The sequence below is a fragment of the Taudactylus pleione genome, unplaced genomic scaffold (genome assembly GCF_031769625.1).
Source record: "Taudactylus pleione unplaced genomic scaffold, aTauple2 ptg000198l, whole genome shotgun sequence".
NCBI lineage: Eukaryota > Metazoa > Chordata > Amphibia > Anura > Myobatrachidae > Taudactylus > Taudactylus pleione.
Window position 1 is genome coordinate 18,890,229 of NW_028284600.1, and position 25,344 is coordinate 18,915,572.

Sequence of the window (25,344 nt, forward strand, 5' to 3'; positions counted from 1 at the left end):
TTGGATTCAAGTCTGGGCTCTGGCTGGACCACTCAAGGACATTCACAGAGTTGTCCTGAAGCCACTCCTTTGATATCTTGGCTGTGTGCTAAGGGTCATTGCCCTGCTGAAAGATGAACCGTCGCCCCAATCTGAGGTCAAAAGCGCTCTGGAGCAGGTTGTCAACCAGGATGTCTCTGTACATTGCTGCATTCATCTTTCCCTCTATCCTGACTAGTCTCCCAGTTCCTGCCACTGAAAAACATCCACACAGCAAGTTGCTGCCACCACCATGCTTCACTGTAGGGATGGTATTGGCCTGGTGATGAGCGGTGCCTGGTTTCCTCCAAACATAACGCCTGGCATTCACGCCAAAGAGTTCAATCTTTGTCTCATAATGGTCTGAGAGTCCTTCAGGTGCATTTTGGCAAACTCCAGACGAGCTGCCATGTGCTTTTTTACTAAAGAGTGGCTTCTTACTCTACCATACAGGCTAGATTGGTGGATTGCTGCAGAGATGGTTGTCCTTCTGGAAGGTTCTCCTCTCTCCACAGAGGAATGCTGTAGCTCTGACCGAGTGACTATCGGATTCTTGGTCAAGTTAAGCATTGTGAATACTTTCCGGATGCACTCTATGCTGGTGTACTTTGATTAGTAGCCTCATGTGTAAGTAAAAGTATTTTATATTGAATTCGGGGAACCAATGTTAGAAGGCCTGTGAGATTTAAGCTAAAATATTAATGTATAACTGACCACAGGGTAATCATTTGTTTTTAATTCAAAACCTTTTATCCCCTGGAATTAATGGAAGTTTGTAAGCAGCTTTGCCCATGTAACTGTTCTTGATGCGAATGGCAGCAGCTCAAAACAAAAATTGTTTGCTTGGCTTAGTAAGCCTGACCAATTAAATGGCATGAAGGCTGGTACACTGTGACAGGCTCTGCTAGAATTGTGTGAAGTTATAAAGTAAGGGTACGAATGTGAGGATCAATTACAAGCAGCAATCATGTAGTGGTGCTGTGGTGAAAAGGGCAAGGACAAACCAACTTGGTCTTGCATTTTACATCATTGGCACTTTAAAACTACAGTCGAGAGTGTCAAGATTGCACTGCTTCGCAGATCTCGTAACCTAGTACATACGCCCAATAGTCACTAGACACACACACGCACAAATATATACTGTATATAAATATGGCGTGGCTTACCTTATGGTGGACACGGTGACGTCATATGCTGGACCCGGTGTTTGGGGATTTTGCCGTTCACTTATGCAGCAGTACGTTACTATCAGCTACTAGAGAAGTGGATGCTGTTGGTCGTGGAGACGCCGGCTCTACTGCGGTGGCTGAGTTTTTATGCTGTATACTGTTTATTGAGATGTATGTTATTATAGTAAAGTGTGTTTATTTACCACTCATGTGTGTGCTCTTCTACCTCTTTTTACTTAAATTGAACCTGTGTCCTTGGTTGCGGGCTGTCTGGAGGGAGCTGCACTACATCTCTGCTATATTCTGGGATCAGACTGTTTTAAATTGGATCCAGTGGACTTCTTTGCGCTTGTCCGTATATACTTTATCAAATATATATATATATATAATCAAATGTCCTGACTGACTGACTCTTCAACACCCAGCCCAAACCGGTGGACGTAGAAACATGAAAATTGGAGTGTGTATGCCTTCCATGACGTAGGTACCCACTAAGAATTGAGTTTTCAAAATGTGACTCCTAAGGTGGTGAACAAGGCTAAAATGTTTCCTCCCCCTGTGCAATGTCCTGCCTGACTGACTCATCGTGGCTGCACTGACAGTTCATATTCCAACATCAACTGTCACCCCAAGTGTTACCCATGTGTTACTATAGAAGTGAGGGAAGGGAATGTGTTACTAAACAGTAATGGGAGTGGAATGTAAAATGTGTCACTATGGGGTGATGGAGGGGATTGTGTTACTACAGGGGTGAGTGGGGGTAATGTGTTACTACAGAGGTGAGGGTGGGGAATAAGTTGCTACATATATGAGTGAGGGATTGTATTTCTACACAGGCGAGGGAGGGGTATGTTGAAATGTTACAACACGGGTGATGGAGGGAAATGTGTTACTACAGAGGTGAGCAAGGATAATTAGTTACTACAGAAGAGAGGAAGTGGAATGTGTTAGTACAGAGGTGGGGGAGGGTAATGTCTTACTATAGCAGTAATACATTACGATAGAGGTAAAGGAATAATGTGTTACTGGAGTGGTGAGATGGATATGGAAACAGTAAAAATCTAAGCTCTACCCGGGTACAATAAATATATACATATATATATATATATATATACACACACACACATACATATTATACACACACATACAGTACATACATACCCCTTTCTATATATAGATAAATAAGGTAACTTACTATATATTAGCATTATAGAAAGGAGACTAAGGTGATCCAATTTAGCACCACGGTGACATTTTTCAGATCTGATCTATACAATAAGAGCTTCTGTTTAATACAGTGTGAATACGGGGTTACCCATTTTTTTCTCTGGAATGTTTTATGAATAAGCTTGTATTATCCATTACTAACTGTTCCCATCGCATTTTAAAGATGTAGCTTTTTCTCATGAACTGGTAGGTAACACAGTGTGGCATAATGTGAACTGATAGGTAACACAGTGTGGCATAATGTGAACTGGCAGATAACACAGTGTGGTATAATGTGAACTGGCAGATAACACAGTGTGGCATAATGTGAACAGGTATATAATACAGTGTGGCATAATTTGAACTGGTAGATAATACAGTGTGGCATAATGTGAACAGGTATATAATACAGTGTGGCATAATGTGAACTGGTATATAATACAGTGTGGCATAATGTGAACTGGTAGGTAACACAGTGTGGTATAATGTGAACTGGTAGGTAACACAATGTGGCATATTGTGAACTGGTAGGTAACACAGTGTGGCATAATGTGAACAGGTATACAATACAGTGTGGCATAATGTGAACTGGTAGATAATACAGTGTGGCACAATGCGAACAGGTATATAATACAGTGTGGCATAATGTGAACTGGTAAATAACACAGTGTGGCACAAGGTGAACAGGTATATAATACAGTGTGGCATAATGTGAACTGGTAGGTAACACAGTGTGGCATAATGTGAACTGGTATATAATACAGTGTGGCAGAATTTGAACTGGTAGGTAATACAGTGTAGCATAATGTGAACTGGTAGGTACTACAGTGTGGCATAATGTAAACTGGTATGTAATACAGTGTGGCATAATGTGAACTGGTATATAATACAGTGTGGAATAATGTGAACTGGTAGGTAACACAGTGTGGTATAATGTGAACTGGTAGGTAAAACAATGTGGCATATTGTGAACTGGTAGGTAACACAGTGTGGCATAATGTGAACAGGTATACAATACAGTGTGGCATAATGTGAACTGGTAGATAATACAGTGTGGCACAATGCGAACAGGTATATAATACAGTGTGGCATAGTGTGAACTGGTCAGTAACACAGTGTGGCACAAGGTGAACAGGTATATAATACAGTGTGGCATAATGTGAACTGGTAGGTAACACAGTGTGGCATAATGTGAACAGGTATATAATACAGTGTGGCATAATGTGAACTGGTATATAATACAGTGTGGCAGAATGTGAACTGGTAGGTAATACAGTGTGGCATAATGTGAACTGGTATATAATACAGTGTGGCATAATGTGAACTGGTATATAATACAGTGTAGCATAATGTAAACAGGTATATAATACAGTGTGGCATAATGTGAACTGGTAGGTAATACAGTGTGGCATAATGTGAACTGGTATATAATACAGTGTGGCATAATGTGAACTGGTAAGAAATACAGTGTGGCACAATGTGAACTGGTAGGTAATACAGTGTGGCATAATGTGAACTGGTAGGTAATACAGTGTGGCATAATGTGAACTAGTAGGTAATGTAGTGTGGCATAATGTGAACTGGTAAGTAATACAGTGTGGCATAATGTGAACGGATATATAATACAGTGTGGCACAAGGTGAACAGGGATATAATACAGTGTGGTATAATGTGAACTGGTAGGTAACACAGTGTGGCATAATGTGAACTGGTAGGTAACACAGAATGGCATAATGTGAACAGGTATATAATACAGTGTGGCATAATGTAAACTGGTAAGCAAGTATTTCTGTTTTTTTTATGATAACATTTTCAGAAATACAGATGGTGTGCTTTGACAATTTTAGCTTCTTGTTCAATGTGCTCTAAGTTGAAAAAGTTTGAAAATCGCAGCCTTACAAGGTAAGAAATGAAGTATCTGCTTGTTAAAGCTGTAATTTTCAACCAGTGTATCAGGACACAATTCTATTTCTCAGTATCAGGGTGGATGTGTCACAAGAATCTTGAAGTGGGGGAACTCTCAGAATATGCTGAAGATGTGCCAGTAGGATTATTTAATCTCTGTATTAGTTTAATGGTAAACGAAACACAACGGCAACTGTTCACTTTGGTTGCAAAGTTCTGAATCAATATTGGTTTGTCATTTTACTAAAAAAAATTATATTATATATACACACCACATACATACTGTATATGCAAAGTATGTAATATCTACGTTCAGCAGGTGTCGCCGACAACACTGTACAAAGTCATTAAAATTTTGCCATATAAACATTGCAGATACAAAACTATGAAAGTATGAGAGTGGCATTTAAATTGGAAGGAACAAGGAACATTTTCTATTTGTTTAATCTGCAATCACACCATCGCTTGATCATGAAATGCAACTTGGATTATGTGCGGTTTACATGATACCCCTTATTGGACAGACTTCAAATACAAGCTCACAAGACTGTGTTCTTACCACCCCTGATAAATAGACTTTTAAAGGCAAGTAATTGAAATCTGCTCAGTTACGCTAGAAAACTATATGATGTCTTTCCCTAAAACTTAAATAAAATACCAAAATGGAACGGTGTCAGTAAAACGTTAATACATGATCCAGTTTAAATATTATAATAATGGCAAATTGGTTTGATCAATGATTTCCTTAAAACCTAATCCAATTTATTAGTGCTCCGGTGAAACATATCCACACAGTACCGTAATGCTAAATTAGCAACTCTGGGCAGAAAAGAAAAGTCCTAAGAAATCAGTGACCGGTAAGATGTTTGCAGGGCACTCAGTATTATACTCCCCTGAAACCACTTTCTACTTGAATTGACACCACAATCACTGGTTTGTATGAGCAGGTACAGGCTCTTCAGCATAAAGTGCCATAATGGTCTTCTATTGGCTTACAATTCCCTTGCACTTACCTGTTGTCGAAGCTGAATAATTGGCTGAGACAAGTTCAGTTTAAGATTTAATCGCGACGACACCATCTTGCGATTGGCCGCAAGACGCCATCTTGAAAATGAAATCGCAAGATGCCATTTTGCGAATGGCCGTCTAAGCGCCATTTTAGATAAACTCACATTTTAGTAGATGTGGAGATAATACTATTAGCACCATGCGATTGCATCTTTTACCATTTCTCATACACACATTAATACGCACAATTGCGCTTTTAACTAGTCGCATATTAGCGAATGCATAGGACTTTGTATGAAACTGCTGTTTTATTAGCTTTATGCGCACGCATCTGCCCCAAGTTAACTAGCGTCCTAATATCAAACCCTGAATACTCACACATTACATATTCACACATAAGGTTTATTAAGCTTTAAAGTATATGATTTAAGTTGGTTCAGTTATTTTAAATGCTGAGAAATAAAGATATTTGATAACTAAGGTTTTATACATGCTAAACAAGTCGTGTTTGGTTTCGTACTGATGCGTACTCTTTTTACAGTATTCCGGTGTTATCAGTGGGGAGATCGCATCATGCATTCTCGAGTTATGGATCGCACAGACTACAAGCAACAAAATGTATATTTCATGAACAACTGTTAGGATGTTACAGTGGGGCGGGAAGGGAAAGACCCGAAGCTGTTAGAGGCAGGGAGAGTCTATTTGAACCAGCCTGTTAAATGCTCTGTAACATATGCTTCTCCCCTGGGAACCAATGACATCAGCAACAAACTTCTCTATTGTCTTGTCTATTCTGGGGGGGTATAAATATGTGTGCTCAAACGCTGGGTTCTTAGTCTTTGTGCTGAATGCTGAATGACGAGGGGTCTCTTGCTGATGCCTATCTTTGGGTCCGGAAGCGCTGCGTATGTATACTGTACTTGGGTCTGTATAATTCCTTTTGTGCCTAAATTGTGTCTGGATCAATTGCGTGTAATTGTCTGAACTTTTACTTGAATAACACTTGTGCTTTGGAACCACAGATTCCAGGTCTAAGTCTATATTTACTGTATGACTGCGTACGCAAATTAGCGTCATCCTTAGAGGTTTATAGGAAGGATTTTAGAAGGTACAGGCAGGGGTATATAGACGTTCATTTTAATATCGTTAGTGTGTACACTGGATAGGATTCCGGCCATAGTATAACAGGCTCTGTGTTTGGCGAAACCCTTATTCTTTACATAAATATACTCTTCTGACTACTCACAGACTGACATGGGTGTCACTACACTCTTATGTACAGTGGCTGTGCAATGCAAAACTTAACTTCATGTGTGCTGGTTTCTTTTGGAGAGGTCTTGTTATCAATGCTACAAAACTGCTATTTGCACCTTGTCTTTGGCCCAGACACTCATCAGTCTCTGGGTTAAGCTGACTGATGTAGCATATAATAGAAGTGGAGCTCGGCATTTGTCAGCCTCGATCAGGTAGTATGGCGCAAGACTTCATTAGCTGCTGACTCATCCTAATTGTAGCCTGCCCAGGTTACACAAGTGGCAAAGTACTAAACAGAGAACAGTATGACAGAGACGCTTTACTGTGCACATACTGAAGCTCATTCTGTGTCGATTGCAAAGTGTGATGCCTGTTTTACTACCTTAGGCTAATGCAAGTTTCCGTAGGGCTAATGAGAGGATCCATGCGGCTTCAAGCGGGAAGCAGCTCCGCCCACTGTTTCCATCTGCAGCCACAACTGTCATTATTAGTATCTCCACTTGCAATGACCCGATGCTAGGTGTTTTAAGAGTGCTGCATGAAATAGGCTTCCTTCCTCCGTACATGACTCAGAATAGCGCGGGAATCTAGCTACACTCCCATGTCACTCCCACAAGAATGAACAGTTCCATGTGATCGCAGCATTGTCACTGTCAGATCCTGCCCTGAAATGCCCTATTTTACAAAAAAAAAGATCCCGCCAAGTTCTGTCCGATGCAGAATAGGTACAAAGATACACAAAAAATGCGTATATTCGCATCTGTGCATGCACCATATGTTAATACTATCTGCGTCCGCACAAGGAGATTCGTCCGACTTAGAGTCAGCCCCACTGTATATTATCTATACTATATATTCTCTATACTAGTCTGAGAAAACAAAATTCTGACCCTAACTCAAATTACCATCCCATCTCCCATGCCCCTCCAAGCTACTTGAGAGACTTCCTACACTCACCTCACACACTTTTACTCACACAACTTATTGGACCCACTTCAGTCAGGCTTTCATTCCCAGCACTCCACAGATACAGAACTGACTAAGGTAATAAATTATCTGGTCATTGTTGTTTAAAGGCCATTACTCACTTCTTATTCTTCTAGATATCTATGTTGCTTTTGACACCATTGACCACTCTCATCTCATACAAACACTACAATCCCTAGGTCTTCAAGACAAAGGGTCTGTTTCAGACCCACTCGCAAGTGCATAGCGCTCGCATGCAGGTCGATGGTTGGCAAGTGCACACGCACGGCGTGCGCAATGCGCATGTACCAGCCCCGGAGCGAGTGAGAACTTCACTCGCTCTGAGGCTCATTACAAAACGTGGTGGCTGTCGATGTTGATTGACAGCTCGCCCCGTTTTGTAGGCAGGGAGGGGGGGTGGCTGGACAAACGGACACGTTCCCGAAGGAATGCTTGCCGTTTGTGGGCGGCCCTACTGACATCATTTGTGATGTCAGTAGTGAACTTCCTGCTACCACAAGGGTCTCGTCGCAAGCCCCGATGGTCGCGATAATCGTGACCATCGCCAGACCGCTCACAAAAGCTGTTGGTGGTCATCCACAACTAAGCGAGCGGCCTGGAGGTGGATTTTTCTTTTTAAAAATCTGCCCTGATTCAGAGCGAGCGCTCACATATAGCGAGCACCTCTGAATCAGGCCCAAAGCCCTTTGTTGGTTCTCATCCTATCTAATCGCTCTTTCACGCTTTGTTTTTCTGATTCTGCCTCCTTTTTGCTACCTCTATCAGTTGGAGTACCGCAAGGCTCATTCTTAGGTCATCTGCTCTTCTCAATCTACACCACCTAAACTAAACTAAACAGCTCTTTCAGTATCATCTGTACGCAAACGATACTCATATCTTCCTATCCACCCCAGATTGGTCACCATCTGTGCTGGTCCGTGTCATTGAATGTCTTTCTGCCATTTCATCTTGGATGGATTCTCGCCACCTCAAACTTAACATATCCAAAATAGAATTAATCATATTTCCCCCGGCCAATAGTAGTAACCACCCTGATATCTTTATCATTGTTGATAACTCATCAATCAACCCCACCCCACAAGCTCGCTGTCTAGGTGTCATCCTCTGAACTGTCCTTTGTTCCCCACATTCAATCTGTCTCTAAATAATGATAAATATATCTAAAAACATATCCAAAATTCGACCATATCTTACACAAGACACTGCAAAAACTTTAATCCATGCACTCATTATTTCCCGCATTGACTATTGCTATAGTCTGCTTACTGGTCTTCCCAAAAACAGACTCTTGCGACTACAATCCATTTTGAATGCAGCTGCGAGGCTGATCTTCCTTGCCAAATGTTCATTGTCTGCTAAGCCGCTCTGTCAATCCCTCCATTGGTTGCCAGTTTTCTACCGTATTCAATATAAAATACACTCACACATAAAGCTATTAACCAAACCAACATACATCTCTTCAATTGTCTCAAAATATCTCCCAACCCAACCTCTCCACTCTGCACAAGATCTGCGTCTGTCATTCACACTCATTACTTGCTCCCATTCACGGTTACTGGCTGCACCCACTCTGTGGAATGCCCTCCCACGCATAATAAGACTTTCCACTGGTCTCCAAGCGTTCCTTGAAAACTCACCTCTTCAGACAAGCTTATCAGATTCCAGAACCACCCACATAACCTTCTATAGCTTCCCCATCTAATTACATCTCTTCTTATAGTCCACACATAAGCATTTTCTCTTTCTTCACTTTGACATCCTCCCAAACCTAGGCCAACTTTCCTGTGTGACTGGATCATACAGCTCACCAAGAACATCTGCAATCTGTCTGGGCTAATTTGCAATATGTAGCACCTATCTTTGTGTATCAACACCTATTTCCCTATAGATTGTAATAAGATTGCGAACAGGGCCCTCTTACTAGTTTTGTCTGTCTGTTACTACTCAGTTTGGTTCTATTAATGTTGTTTCCAACTGTAAAGTGCAATGGAATATGCTGCACTATATAAGAAACGGTTAATAAATAAATATAATAAGAACGTTGTGTCTGTTTGTTCCAAGTTGGCGCAAAAACTTCTGAATTACAAAAACAAGAGATTAGGCGCTAATAAAAAAAGATATATGTATATATATATATCTATATTTTTGCAGTCAAATGACCAAAATATTTTTAATTAATAGCAGCAAAATGACATGTGTGCTTGTGAATACACACCTGCACCATTACATACTATGGTGTAACAAAGACATACAAAGAGAAAGGTCTATTTGCGCTAATAAGACACCATTTATTATTAAATAAAAATAAAGTAATCAGGGGGTCTGATGTTCACTAAAAAAATATATACATTTATTAGTATATTTTATATGCAATGTATATTTATTCAGACTAGAATATGACTAGCCATAATGTAAATAATAATATTTAGACATGTAACACATACATAAATACCACATATAAAAAAAAATACGTACAACCAATAAAACCACTATAATGATCACAATAACTCTATGGAGATCTCCAAGTCTAATATGTGAAAAGCACTGTTCTTTTAAAAGGACTCGGGACCTCATTCAGAGTCGGTCGTTGCGGCCGCTCGGTTGTAGGGGAAAGAGACCGGATATGCAAATGAAGCGATCATAAGTTGCGTCGCTAAGATGGGTTTGTTAGCTGAACGACCGAGGGTAAGAAGCGGTCGTAAGACTAAATACAGGTCCCCTTCTCGATCGCAACACACGTCATCTCCGGGGATATAAGGATTAATCGAGACCATCGCGACCCATTGGAGCTGATCACAGAGCTATAGGCTGACCATACCATCTCTTAAGCACTACGATCTAGTCAGTGTAATAACCTCCCATATCACATGTGCCATGACACTACTTAGTTAATTATGCACTCCCATAAAACGCCATTTGCATAGTCAGGCACTCCTGCGTTCGGTCCTCCACACCCCCGTTCACAAGCACCTTCCCCTGTTACCACCCACAAATGGCTCATTCTGTCACTCAAACTAACGACCTGGCTGTGTTCAAGGAGAGAGCAATTTCTGATAGTAACAGCTAGTTTGCGCATGCGCATTGCAAATTTTACGCATGCGGTTGCGCAACGACCGACTCTGAATGAGGTCCTCAGTCCATATATTCATAAGACATCGCTCCTGGTTTTAGGACACAGATGAAACTACAAATGGAAATACGAAAACTTGTATAATCACCACTCTCCACTAATTTTAGTAGTCTTCACTCAATATGCTGTGTGGGAATAGGCAGTCCTGAACACCCCTCGTGCTGTAAAGAGATGTGCAGCCGCTGCAATTGCACACCGCCCGTGTATTAACCTGCGGGAGTCTGCCTGGAACACGGATGCTGACGCTGGAAGTGGACGCTAGTAGCCTCTATATTCCAGATGGTGTGGAGTATTCCCCAAGTGGACAGCAACAACAATAAAAAGTTTATGACATCCAGTCCCAGCGATGGCAAAGAGGCGAATGCACTAGGATAACAATTGTCCAGTCGTGCATTCGCATAGGTATAAATAAAAACAGATTTTTTATCGTGCGCTCTTCTAAATATAACTGGAGTGGGTTTGGGAGCAGCTGTGGCTAAGAAGGTCACCACTCTTCTCAATATACAAGCAAGTTTTATTTGGGGTAGCTAGCACTCACCATAGATAAAAATGCAGAGAATTGTAAATAGAATTAACTGTAAGGGGACTCTTATCTATTAAATTGAGAAGTTTTATTGTAATCATAAACCCATATTTCTTTGTCCTAATATGGGTTTGTGATTACAATAAAACTTCTAAATTTAATAGATAAGAGTCCCCTTACAGTTAATTCTATTTACAATTCTCTGCATTTTTATCTATGGTGAGCGCTAACCACCCCAAATAAAACTTGCGTGCATTCGCATAGGTCATTGGATCCTCTAACCGGTTTCGCTCCTGTATAGAGGAGCTTTTTCAAAAACTTCTAAACCAATTTTCATAAAAACAGCATCATTTTGTAGTAGAAACTACTAGGAATAAGGTGCACTTTGCTTTCTCTAAATCCGTCAAGTTAAAGCTGAGCAATAACAAAAATAAAATGTAACAACATCATCAATGCAAGAGATAGGTGTGGCACCATGCGCACAGCTGGTAAGGGGAGGGGGAGAGGTGCTTTGGGCCTGCAGTCACTTGAATAGGACAGGCTACATAGCAGTCTGTGCACAGAGCACACAGTGACATTGGTGTGAGTGGTGGGTGAATAGGATAGGCTACATAGCAGTCTGTGCACAGGGCACACAGTGACATTGGTGTGAGAGGTGGGTGAATAGGATAGGATACATAGCAGTCTGTGCACAGGGCACACAGTGACATTGGTGTGAGTGGTGGGTGAATAGGATAAGCTACATAGCAGTCTGTGCACAGGGCACACAGTGGCATTGGTGTGAGTGGTGGGTGAATAGGATAGGCTACATAGCAGTCTGTGCACAGAGCACACAGTGACATTGGTGTGAGTGGTGGGTGAATAGGATAGGCTACATAGCAGTCTGTGCACAGGGCACACAGTGACATTGGTGTGAGTGGTGGGTGAATAGGATAGACTACATAGCAGTCTGTGCACAGGGCACACAGTGACATTGGTGTGAGAGGTGGGTGAATAGGATAGGCTACATAGCAGTCTGTGCACAGGGCACACAGTGACATTGGTGTGAGAGGTGGGTGAATAGGATAGGCTACATAGCAGTCTGTGCACAGGGCACACAGTGACATTGGTGTGAGTGGTGGGTGAATAGGATAGGCTACATAGCAGTCTGTGCACAGGGCACACAGTGACATTGGTGTGAGAGGTGGGTGAATAGGATAGGCTACATAGCAGTCTGTGCACAGGGCACACAGTGACATTGGTGTGAGAGGTGGGTGAATAGGATAGGATACATAGCAGTCTGTGCACAGGGCACACAGTGACATTGGTGTGAGTGGTGGGTGAATAGGATAAGCTACATAGCAGTCTGTGCACAGGGCACACAGTGGCATTGGTGTGAGTGGTGGGTGAATAGGATTGGCTACATAGCAGTCTGTGCACAGGGCACACAGTGACATTGGTGGGAGTGGTGGGTGAATAGGAAGGGCTACATAGCAGTCTGTTTACACGGCACACAGTGACATAGGTGTGAGTGGTGGGTGAATAGGATAGGCTACATAGCAGTCTGTGCACAGGGCACACAGTGACATTGGTGTGAGTGGTGGGTGATGGGGCAGCTGCCACCAGTCCGTATAGCGCCTCTGATCAAGTTGGCCACTCCCACGACAGGGCACCTATGCAAAGCAATACAACTAGAACATCTCAAATAGAAAAACAAATGTTGGCAGAAGCGATTTCATCATGGGCAGAGATGCAGGCATCAGCTGTTATACAATATATATATGACTGTATACCAATAACTGTATGTCTCCGGAAATAAAGGAAATTCCCAATTTAAAATTCAGATCCCCAACTGAAAAGTAGCTGCTTTGAAAATATTATTAATCTCTTTGCTGTTGCGTTGGCTACATGGTCACTTAGGGTCTGCTGAGGACGGGTTGTATTTTATAATACTAAACAGAAGAAAGATGGAGAGTTACAGGTGCGGAAAGATCTTTGAACCTTATGAATTTTCAAATGGTCTCTGAATTCTTCTTTGCGTAGTGCATAATGTAAATGAAATTAGCAGCAGAGGTGCACCTTGTACCAAAGAAGGCACTGCACTAGACTCACTAAAAAAAACCCCTTTGATCTGGTCAGTGGGCATTCTCTGCACCCCAGCCTGGATGCCAACAAGGTGAAAGCATGCAAGTTATACCTAATACACAGCTTTCTATAAAGACTTGCCTGGAGAGCATAATGGACCATATGTTCTGCAGTACAGGAGTAGGCACAAACAGGGATGTACTTAGTGACATGGAAACATAGAATTTTATGGCAGATAAAAACCACTTGGCCCATCTAGTCTGCCCTTTAGGGTTAGGGTATTAGATATAGGGGATTAGGGGGTTACATTGCACTATGCTGCTTTCAGAGCTTGCTTTGTGTATCATTTTAAAATAAACTGTTTTTATTTTACGCCACAATATACAAACCCAACGGCTTAAGTCTTTGTCAAAGTGCAGCATTGTTTCTGGCAAAACGGTAAAACAGTTACTGATACCATTTCTATAGCGGTGAACCACAAAGACTGTAGAATGTGAAAGCCCTGAACGCCATCTTTTAAAACTTAATTTAAATTGGCTGAAATTTCCAGCACACAAGCAGATGCAAACAACAAATACATGTTCTTTCCCCAGAAGTCTGCATTTTCATAACAGTAACCTACACATCATTGCATAGCATAGTAAACTGCAAAAAGGCATAGCTATCAAAGAGCACCAACTAATAACATTATGAACTGCAATCCCATGGTCTGCTCTTTGTGAAGTCACTTTGGGGTCCGGTACAGAATTGGACGCAAGTACTTGAATGGATGGATCGTGCATTTTTTTAAAGCTGTGCAAGCTCTGAAGCTAAGCGTATATATCTTATCTATGGGCTTTTCCAAGTCTGGTGCATCTCCACTTGCGACTGAATGGGAGTAACAGCTTCTCTAATAAGCTTAGCGAGAGCGTGTAGATTAAACTGCCAGCTATGCAGAGTTCTGCATACTCAGAGATTTGTGTGATATCAGATGGATGTCTTGCACCGAGAATAGGTCTGGTGCACGCAGGACCGGATTATCCACAAGGCGGTACAGCCGGGCACCTGGGGCTCAGTAGGTCCTAGGACGCTCTTGCCTGCCAACTGTTTGTGTTAAAAACAATATAGATTTTTTTGTTGTAATAGACCTGGCTAGACAGAGAAAGTGTGATGGGCGGTACTATCGGCCGCTGGCACATAACTGAAGGAGAGGTAGGGTGTATGCGTGTGTGGGCAGAGCTCCAAGCATCAATGTGGGAGGGAAGCTTGTTGCTGGCAAGGGTAGATAATGGAACTTCATGATGTGACTGATCTGAACTGCAAGGAGGGTGAGGAGTGAGTCACTTGTACCTCGTCACAGACCAGTGGCAGACTAGTGGTGGGAGACCTCCACCATGGATGCCCCCGCCATCGCACTACAGACTGGGGGAGGGGCCATTGAAGTCTAAACAGGCCACGGCTGTTGCTGGACTACTGGAGCAGGCAAGCAGAACAAAGTGTGGGAAGCTACATCCAACAGGCGGGGAGGGGGAGGGGGGGGCATGGTGGCCAGGAGAGAACACAGAGGGCATGGAATAAAGAAAAAAGAGCAGAGAAAGGTGCAAGGGGCCACAGAGATGCTGAAAGGGGCTACATATAGAGGTAGAGAGTGTTATGAAAGGAACACACCAGTATCACGATGTTACAAGATGTAGCACTGAAATATAATGTTTATTGCAGAAACATAAAAACAAACTTTTTTATAATAAAAATCACCAGAATCCAGGAATAAGCAGCAGACTGGTAACTGGCAAATGAATGAGGGTCTCATTCAGACCCGCTCGCGGGCGCAGGTCGCTCGCAAGCGGGTCGATGGTACCCAAATGCGCATGCGCACGACGGAGGGAGCTCCGCTGTGTGCATGTGCACGACGGAGGGAGCTCCACTGTGCGCATGCGCGAGACCAGGATAGCGACAGCCAAGCTGTCGCTCCGGGTCTCGCACCAAAGGGGGCGTGCTGTCGATGGTGAGTGACAGCACACCCCCTTTGGTGGGCGTGCCAGGGGCGTGGCTGCCAGATGGAGGCGTTCCCATGGGAACGCCTACCGTCTGGGGCCGGCCCCACTGACATCACTAGTGATCAGTGGGAGTGATTTTGGCTCTGATAGAGCCAAAATCACTCCAGGGCTTGCGGCAGCGAGACCCTACTGCAGGGTCTCCGTCGCAAGCCCGTTGGTCGCGATGGTCTTGACCATCGCGACCATCATCATGGATGCTCGCATAAGCTGTGGGTGGTAACCCACAGCTATGCGAGCGTCCAAAAGGCCGCTCCAAACTTAAATAGGACGACCCTGATTCACAGCGAGTGGTCTGGTCAGAGCGTCCGGCTCTAAATCAGGGCCTGAGTTCCTTAAGTTTACAGATACTGTGGTTTGAATGTACATGAGTCTAGAAACATGATTAGCAGGAGAGCAAATTAACAGGATCTTGAGTAATGATGCAAAAGGTATCAGGCAAAAACAGGCTGTAGCTGGTATAGCAGGATTCTCAGACATAAGAAACTTACCTTTGCAAATGCAGATAAACTTGGCTTGTAATCCAAAACTAGAATAGCAGACAGGACCAGGATAAGCAACCTCTTAACATCAGACCAGGAATGATCAGTAATGAATGCTGGCCTTATGGCCCCCAATACATCAGGCATCCAATCTCGCGATCATGCTATCCAATTGGAAATGCCGACCGGCGGCCATCAATGTTCCACGATCCGTCGCAGGATCGGTGAAATTCTACATGTTCAATTTCACCGATGTGCCAAACACAATCATTTTTTGATCGTGATCGGCATATCTGTGAAATCTAACATGTTGGATTTCACCTATCCTGCGATGCCGGGTTGCAGGATCGCAACATCGCAGCAATCCGTCACTGATGTATGGGGGCCTTTAGGCAAACTAAAAAGCCATCTGACAGGTGTTGTCCATGCTTGCTAATTGATTGATCAATCACCAGGCACCTGATCTCCAGCAATGTCCAAACAGCAGCACCTCTGGCAGGAACCAGAACTGCAGTACATATCAGAAGGACCTGGTGACCCCTGCTGGTGAAAAAGCATATAGCAGAGACAGAAACAAAATAGACAATACTAACAGAGAGGGGCAGAATATCAGAATCAGCTTTATTGGCCAAGTATTTATAAATACTGTATACAAAGAATTAATATCCGGTTTACCATTCTTCCCATAAAACTTACATAAAAAACAACAGTACAATAACAATGACAGACCTCATCACAATAAACAATCAGCCAATATGCACAACTACTAGCTACCTACTAGATTTTTACAAATTTACACATAACGGCTTGTGGAATAAAACTATCCAAGTGTCGAGAAGTTTTAACATGCTGTGATCTGTAACGTCTGCCAGAGGGAAGTAATTGAAACAGATCATAACCTGGATGTGTTTGATCTGCAACAATATTACTTTCCCGTCGACTGACTCTGGTCAAGTATATTCTTGAAGAGAGGGGAGGTCAATTCCAATAATTCTTTCCGCATCCCTAACTACTTTTTGAAGTCTGTTCTTATCCTGTTTTTTGATCGAACCAAACCACAGAATGATCGATGTACAAAGAACAGACTGAATTGTTGCTGAATACAAAAGAATGAACAATTCCTGCGTCAGTTTAAACTTCCTAAACTGCCGCAAGAAGTACAATCTCTGCTGGGCCTTCTTCACAATGACATCTATATTGGACCCCCACTTCAGGTCCCGGGAAATCACAGAACCCAAAAACCTGAAGGAATCCACCACAGACACCACCGTGTCATTGATAGTAATGGGAGACACCACAGGTGAAATCCACTATCATCTCTACCGTTTTTAGTGGATTTAGCTCCAAATTATTCAGACTACACCAAAGAGCCAGCTGTTCTAACTCCCTTCTATAAGTGGACTCCTAAACATCCTTGATCAGGCCGCAGAGCTGCAGAAGTTGGCACAGATAATGGTCCAGAGAGGCAGAAGGGGGCACAGAGCCGCAGAAGGAGATACAGATAGAAGTATAGAGAGGCAGCAGTGGATTGTGTGTGTGTGTTGCGTGTCGGGTGTGTGTGTGGATGGATGCAATTTCTTAGTGGAGGAGGTGCTTATTAGGCTTTGCCTTCAGCTCTGGTTAATCTACAATTTATTTTTTTTTTACAAGAGAGGATCAAAAGGTGGCGGGGCCCAGGATCTATATCCTGCCTAGGCCATATGAGTTGTTAATCCAGCTCTGGGTGCAAGTGTGCAGTGATAATGATAACAGCTACTGTATGAGACCAAGGGGTAAATTTACTAAGATGGGAGTTCTATTTAAGAAGTGATGTTGCCCATAGCAACCAATCAGATTCTACTTCTCATTTATCTAGCACCTTCTAGAAGATAATTGGAATCTGATTGGTTGCTATGGGCAACATCACTTCTTAATAGAACTCCCATCTTAGTAAATTTACACCCAAGCCTGTGGGCGAATATCCACATTTAGTTGCATGCAGTGCGATTGACGCCTCTCCCATGCCCAAACCTTAGCAGTCTTGCGCAACAGAACTTCCAATCTGAGGCACAGTATAAAATTATATGCACTACATAAACATACATTTGTTAAATCTAGGCACAAGTTGGCTTTGTACAGTATTCCAGAAATTATTCTGAACTACTGACTGGACTCTTGGACAAGTCTCATCGGCTATCGCCAATGCAGAAATAGCAAAGCTAGCGCCAACCAAAACTTGACCTGGAAAAGAGCTTTTTTGGCATTTCTAAGAGCAATACATGAGTTATACAATGCAATTAGATAAAATCATGACTCATTAGTGAGACCTTGATCCTTAGTGGAAAAAAAAAACCTAAGCAAATGCAATGTGCGGAATTTTAATGTACATTGGTAATAGAAGTAAACAAACTTTTCATCATCTGAAATCTGATTCCGTTCACATTATTAAAACCTCAACAGGATCTAGTGTAATGCGCATTTGATGTAGACTTACTTTTGCAGACAAATCTAGCAGAGAGCCACTCAGATTGCCAGAGGTGCACTTTAAAATTAAATTGTGGTTCTGAATATTCTCTGAAACTACATCCTCATTACCATGGATCAATGATCTCTCCGAGTGTACAGATGTTCTCTGGTAGGCAACGCAAGTCGTGCCAATAAAGCTTGCTGGTTTGATTAGGACAGCCTCCAGTGCAATATTAAGGGAAACCTGTCAAAACACATTGAAAGGCTGGTCAATTGCCAAAGTGTTTAAGAAATCAACACACAAAAATGACACTACTTAGAGAAGCTACATGGACATCTGCTACCGCACATCATGTTTCAGCACAGCCAAACAATACATTCTCTGATAAATTGCTTTCCTTTTTTAAATGAACACTTGTTATTCATTTCAAATTGCAAAGTGTATATTTTAAATCCAACTTTGTAAATGTTTTGTGTGAGGTTTTGTATTAACTTTGGCTTTATTGGCACTGACTGGGCTAAATTGGCCTCTTTGCCATGAACAAAAAGCATTTGTCTAAACAATGTATTAATAAAGGGTTTGGCCTTTCTACTGTACATTAAGGGCATACTTGCTGACTTTCTAGCGGCCCCCTAGTGGAGGGGGAAGCAAGGTCGGCAATGCGGGTGGCGTAGTCCAGTGAGCCGTAGTCCAGGATTGAACGACCGTGTCATTGTGGCCCCACCCCCTGCTATACAATGGCGCTATTACTGGCATTGTAAAGCTGAGATTGGGCCACTATGATGCGATTCAGTGCAAATTGCATCAAGCCGTCCACACTGCCCACTTTACATAGGGACTGGCGGCAATGGGCGGCAGAGAGGGGGCACTAGGAGACTTGCCTAGTTTTCCATGCATATGGGAGAGACACACGAGATTCTGGAGCCTCCCAAATGTCTTGGGACAGTAGGCAAGTATGATTTTTGGGTTGATGAAGAGTTGAACATGAGCTTGTCTGCAGAGCGCTTCTTGAGTGTTTTTACTTCGCTTACTGTTTGCTCCAGAGTCGAACACACACAAGTGATGCACAGTCCTACACATTTCAGTCACATCTCCATTTGCAAGAGAAGAGTCAACACTGGGTTGTAATAGGAAGTTCTCACATAGATTAAGTTCAGTGAGGGCGTGTCGGTGGAATTGGGGGCTATGCAGAGTTTATACAGAAGTGTAAAGACAGATCTTTTGTACAAAGTATAATGCAATGTGCAGTGATGATGACAACTTTAAAGCTAAGTGTACGGATAGGTGCGGGCGCTATACGGAATGGGTACCACTTTGCATAGTCAGAAATCAGCATTTAGTTCCGTGCACGCAAAGTGTGAGCAATTATGGCTGACTTCCACGAAACTCTTCCTCAGGCTCCTAGTGTTTGTCCATATAGTTTTTATTTTTAACACTACGACAAAAAAAGTGATTGAATGAGAATGGAGTGGGTTAAGCCTCAAGTCTGGGGGCTGGCTTGGGTAACACCATGTGACTTAATTTGCCCTATTAGGATAGGTGTGTGTGTTTTAGCTTGGAATGTGAGGCTGTGTGGGCTGAGACAAAGCCTCTTTTGTTCCTGTCTTCCCACCCTCCCTCCCTACATGTTTTCAGTGGGATTGTTGTAGTCAGCTGTTTTCTGTGGTGGAGAAGAACGGCAGGTCACCACTTAGGGTGCAAATCTCTTTCAGTTTGTAGTATTATAGTCTTTGGGTGCGCTCACCTTCATTGACTTGTTAAGTTCGCAGGATCACCCTGTCGGGGATAGCGTCATCACCCTTCCGGGTGGGTAGTCATGTTAGAGGGTTGAGTGGATACCTTTTTGTTGACAGTTGTTTAGTTACTGGTTGCTCTGCACCTTGGGCGGTGTCCGCTTGGTATGCATGTCTGTGTGCTGCATGTCTGTGTGCTGCATGTCTGTGTGCTGCATGGCTGGGGTAAGCTGTATGTTGCCATCCTTTCTTTGCCACCATACTTTAGATCAGTTTAGATTAATTTAATTCTCATTAGATCATTTTAATAAATTGCTAACTCATTATTCTGCCAAATCTCATGTCTCCGAGTCGTTATTTCATATAATTTATTAAGAAGGTGTTTTATTGCATGGTGTTACACAAAGCACCCCTCTGACGATTGAAGGTTTATAGAGTATATATTACAGTCACTAGCACAAAGGAGGAAATACCAGCAGGATAGGTAGAAGACATATTAGAAAATGGAGAGACAAAAAAGTAATACTTACATTAAAATAAAGCAGATTAAAGTACAGTACATTAGTGAAGGACTTGATGCCAATTCATCCATATAATTAGTTGTGCTTGTCAATTGGCAATCCTTGCTGTTTAGGTTTGACTATTGTTCAAAAACTTCACTTTTCTAGCTTTTATAGCGGCAAAGGGCCAAATGTAACAGTCTGCATTTCTCGTGTGATAGTAATTAGATTCAAAATGGCACTTAGTTTAAAGGCAAAATCATTGCTGCTTTAAATCTAGTGACCATGGTCCTGATTTGGGAATAGAGGAGCTGATTCAGCAATGGGCGGAATAGCAAAGACGCACATAAGCGGCTTTGCAATTCCATCCTGTTATAATTTAAATGCTGCAGGAGGTGTCTGAAGTGAAGGAGACGCCTCCTGTCAGCATCTGTGATCCCAGCACTGTGACCGAGGTCGCACAATGGGATCAGCTTAGCGACCATCAGTTATGATGTTGTATGGTACCGACCAGCTATGCAAGCCTCAGCTTACACTGCCTGGCCGTCTTGTGAGGCCAGGAAATCTGCATTCATAGACGCAGACCCTGGCCTTGGTACTCCCGGGAAAAATGGGGCGACACGAGCCTGTTGCCGGGAACACAGGCGTCCACACACCGCCTTATGAATGACTCTGCCTGTCAATCAAGCAGAGGCATAGGGGGGCCAGTGTGCGATCTTGCAGGCCTGTTCTGCACATGCGCAGAAAGGGTCCTGTACATGCGCAGATTTCCGATACTCGGGAGTCTGCGCGAGAATCACCATCTGCGTCCTCTGCTGAATCAGCCCCAGAGTAAGACAGTGCAGGTAACTGTGCACCTAGACAAACCATGCTGCAATGCAAGGGGTGCAAATACATTTTTTTTTTGCATGCAGGGTAAATACTGGCTGCTTTTGCATGTAGCTCACAAATGCTGGATAGCTTTATTTTTACACTGACACACCCCTCACAACTCTAAATCACTCTGTACATTTTAATCTACGCCACCTACAGTGCAGCATGGTTTTGCCCAGTGCTCAAAGTTTGCCGGTATACAACAGTATGGTATACAGGCACTTCAAGCACTGAGCCACTCACCTCAAGATATGGCTGCCGTTCCGCAAGCTCCAATTAGCTTGTGGACAGCACCAGATTTGAAATGACGGCTGCGCTGTGCCGGTGTTTCTCCATGGATGCCTGTCGGGCAGGGCTCCATACACGAGACTGAGGCTGCTGGAGGGATACAAGGGGTGAGTAATAGGCTGCAGAGGGGGTTCTTTACTATGGGGCATAATGTTATATAGGGCATTACTATGTGGCATATTGTGTAAAGGGCATTATTGCTGGGTGGCATCATTTGAACTACAAATCACATGTAAAGGGCATTACCGTGTGGCATCATTTGTAAAGGGCATTACTGTGTAGCATAATGTGTAAGGGGCATTACCATGTGGCATGTGTTATAAGGGGCACTACTACTGCATGGCATTATGTATTATACACCCCCTTTCCAGCACGCATATAAGTATAACCTTAGATTGTCCATACCCCCATTTCGACCACTGGTTTTACTAAAATGTACAGTTACTTGCTTTTTCTTACTCTATTCCCAAATCTGAATCAAGCAGAATCTCGCAAGAATCGAACTGTAAACCTCGGGCAACTACATTTTGCCCAAAGTTTCTGATTATGTCCATCAACTTTGCTTCCCCCCCCCCCCCCTAAAACCCATTTTTCTCAATCCCTTATACCAAAGATATTCACTTATTTTAAACTCATGGGACACTGAGCGAGACGCTAAAGTTGCTAAGGCACACCGTCATGTATTATAAAAAGAGATTTGGGGGTATATTTATCACAATACGCTTTTTTAATGCGGATGTGATAAATATTTTTTGCAAAGTGAAAATTAATATTTTCACGCAAATTTACCATAGTTCTTCTCTTGCCAGTTGTCAACCATGGGAATGATTCCGAGTTGCACGTATGATGCAAATTAATTGATAATTTGACTATTCGTATCTATGCAGTCGCACCGCCCCAGTCCTATGTCCGTGAGCCGCCATCACTGTCGTCGGCAGTTTTACCTACCCCATACTAAGTGCAGGAGATGCGAGTGAATGTGGCGTGCACTACACAAAATAGGGAGCAACTCTGGGGCTAAATGCCGACAACACACCCATTGGACATTTCTCTTATGCGTGAATGCTCTGTTGTCGCCCAGGTGTCACCCAGTGACGCCCACTCTGCAGTCGCAGAGAAAAGACTGAGATGCGTAGTAAGTACTGAAAAATACATATGCAGCACGTGACGCATGCATGGTTTGCTAAAAATTGCTAGATGCGGCCGCCTTCGAACTTGTATGCACATATATCAGTGGGGATTTATATTTGTCCAAGTGACAACATGGCAGGACAGATTTTGTTTTAATAAATATTATTCTGCTGATGCCCTCTGATACCTTAAATTGGCCAGAAGAATCTTCAGTGTTCTATTATTTTCCTTGAAACGACAGTAGGGCAATGAGATAGAGACTACAGTAGTGGGGTATATGTACTAAAGGACAATTTTGTGATCAAGTTTAAAATCGACCGAAATCGGTAGATATCGATGTCATATTTTAGTATCTAAATCGCAGATTTACTAACAGTTGGTTTTGAATTTAATTTGATGTCAGTCGCATTTGCCAGATATAAATGACATCGGTCTTGATCTTTCAGTTCCAAACCAACAGCAAATGCAAAAAATACAGTGAGAAGACTGCGAAGGGGATTCGCAGGGACAGAGATTTATCTGCAAGGGATTTTTGTTAATCCCTGTAATATATTTCCTAAATTTGCAATGCGATTTTAGGAGAAAATATCACACTACAACTGCATTTTAAATGTGGATTCTAGTAAATAGGGCCCTATATGTTTTGCTCAATGATGATAACGAGTAGACCACTTCAGACCAGCCAAAACAATCCTGAAAATGGCCGATAATATACACTGTACATACTATCCAATAATCATTTTGTTCCAAACGATCCTTTCAATTTCAAATCGCCTCGTCTCCATAGGGGAATGCTAATAACTTAGCAGAGATCAGACTTTCTGGATTCTACCAAAAATGTTGAAGCCAGAGAGCGCTACTGCGCATACTCCATATTGGCTCCTTTAGGGAGGCTTTAATCCCTAACCAAGATGGCTACCGTCTGTACTTCTGCGCATGCATGGCGCCATCTTGTCACTGTGTGAGTGCCACAGCGGGACACGTATGTGTCACACTCAGCTCCAGAGAGACGCTGTTATTATCCTGCTACAACCACGGATACCACTTGCACCCTGCACCACTACCCACATACATGCAGCGCCCGGTGTCCTGTATACTCTGCTCAAGCTTCGCTCCATGTTGAGAGTCTGTATATTCATAACTGTGAGCACGGCTGTACTAATCACATTACTGCTGAATAAACCACCTCGCTGGTTAAGTACTGGGCTGTTCACTAACTCAGGCCATCTGTTGATGTGTACAACTACTCTACTATACTACCGCCAATAGTACACATATATCACTACAAAAACTGCATGACCAACATAGCGTTCTCAGTCAGGGCCGGCTCCAGAGGTCTGAGCACCCTGTGCCGGCCCGATACGTAGCGTGCGACCGAAATTGGGTGTGTGGCCTCATTACCATATGCCACGCCCCCTAAGTGACGTTATTTGGAGGCGTACCCGCATGGCACGCCTCCAAATAACGTCAGGCTGGGGGCAAAGCTCAGCCCTCCGTCACCAGCCGGGCTTCCCCCAGCCCACTCCAGTCAGTGAATGAATGCTGCGCGCATGCGCGCGCCATCCATTCACACTCTGGGGGTCCGGTGCCCCAGCTGTGCGGGTCCCCAACCTCCCAATTTGACCACCCGCAGGCCACTTCAGCCCACGGGTGGAACAGCGGGACAGTACTGTCCCGTTGAAATCGAGATTTTGGGGATGGGTGCGACCTCTATGGGTGGTGCCCCTGTGCAACCGCACTGGTCGAACACCCCTAGAGCCGGCCCTCTTCTCAGCACACACTATATCGGGAGCCGATCCAATGGATTATTGACGGACTGTCGGGTTCTGATGCTGCGTACACACTACCCAATAGTTGGCCCTATCCTGCAGATAAAGCCACGTTGGTCTAAGAATTCCATGGTGTGTGTACCCAGCTTCACTGTCCTTTTATAGACTGTGCTAGATACAGTAAATGACTGCTAGAAGCTGATTGGCTGCTAAAGGAAACCTCCATTTTTTTTTCTCAGTAGGTTTGATACATCTCCTCCTCAGTACAGTATGTAAGACTTGTGTCCTTTTATCAACCTTAATAAATAAAATTACTCATGTATAGAGTGTGAAACATAAAGAAAATATTTCATATATGAATCATAGGGTGTGTGTGTGAGAAATAAATATGTTAACAAAAACCAGAAGGGTAAAGAATAACAATCAGTGACATTTTCAAAACTGCTCATCATTTGGCTGAGAAATACTACATGTTTCATCCAGTGGAATCAGGCCAAGGGCTAAATTGACAAAGCGGAGGTTTTGCTAGGGTTTTGAACCCCCAGCACAATGCTGGCAAACTGAAGCACCCAACCACTGCATTTACTACTCGGTTTTATGTCAGTTTTGTGGTGTTTTTTTTTTTTTTTTTGCTGTATCTTTTGATCAAAACCACCATAGAATGCCTTAGTACTGCTGTTTCTATCTGGCCAAGGGGCCTATTCATCAACACTAAAATAACATTTTTAAGGACATTTTCCTTAACATTATTTTAGTATTCATGAACACACTTAGCACAGGAGATATCACTGATATCTCCTGTGCTAAGTCCCCCTGCGTTGATTT

General features: G+C 43.0%; 1 protein-coding gene across 2 annotated transcripts in view; it reads right to left on the bottom strand.

Annotated features, from left to right (window-relative positions):
• ADGRA1 (adhesion G protein-coupled receptor A1) overlaps positions 1–25,344 on the bottom strand; it is a 1,066,191-nt gene that overhangs the window by 608,264 nt on the left and 432,583 nt on the right. For both annotated transcript variants that reach the window (XM_088476934.1, XM_088476933.1), the window contains one exon: positions 18,253–18,468. In XM_088476934.1, coding sequence (XP_088333060.1) covers positions 18,253–18,468 — 216 coding nt within the window. The remainder of the gene's footprint in view (positions 1–18,252; positions 18,469–25,344) is intronic.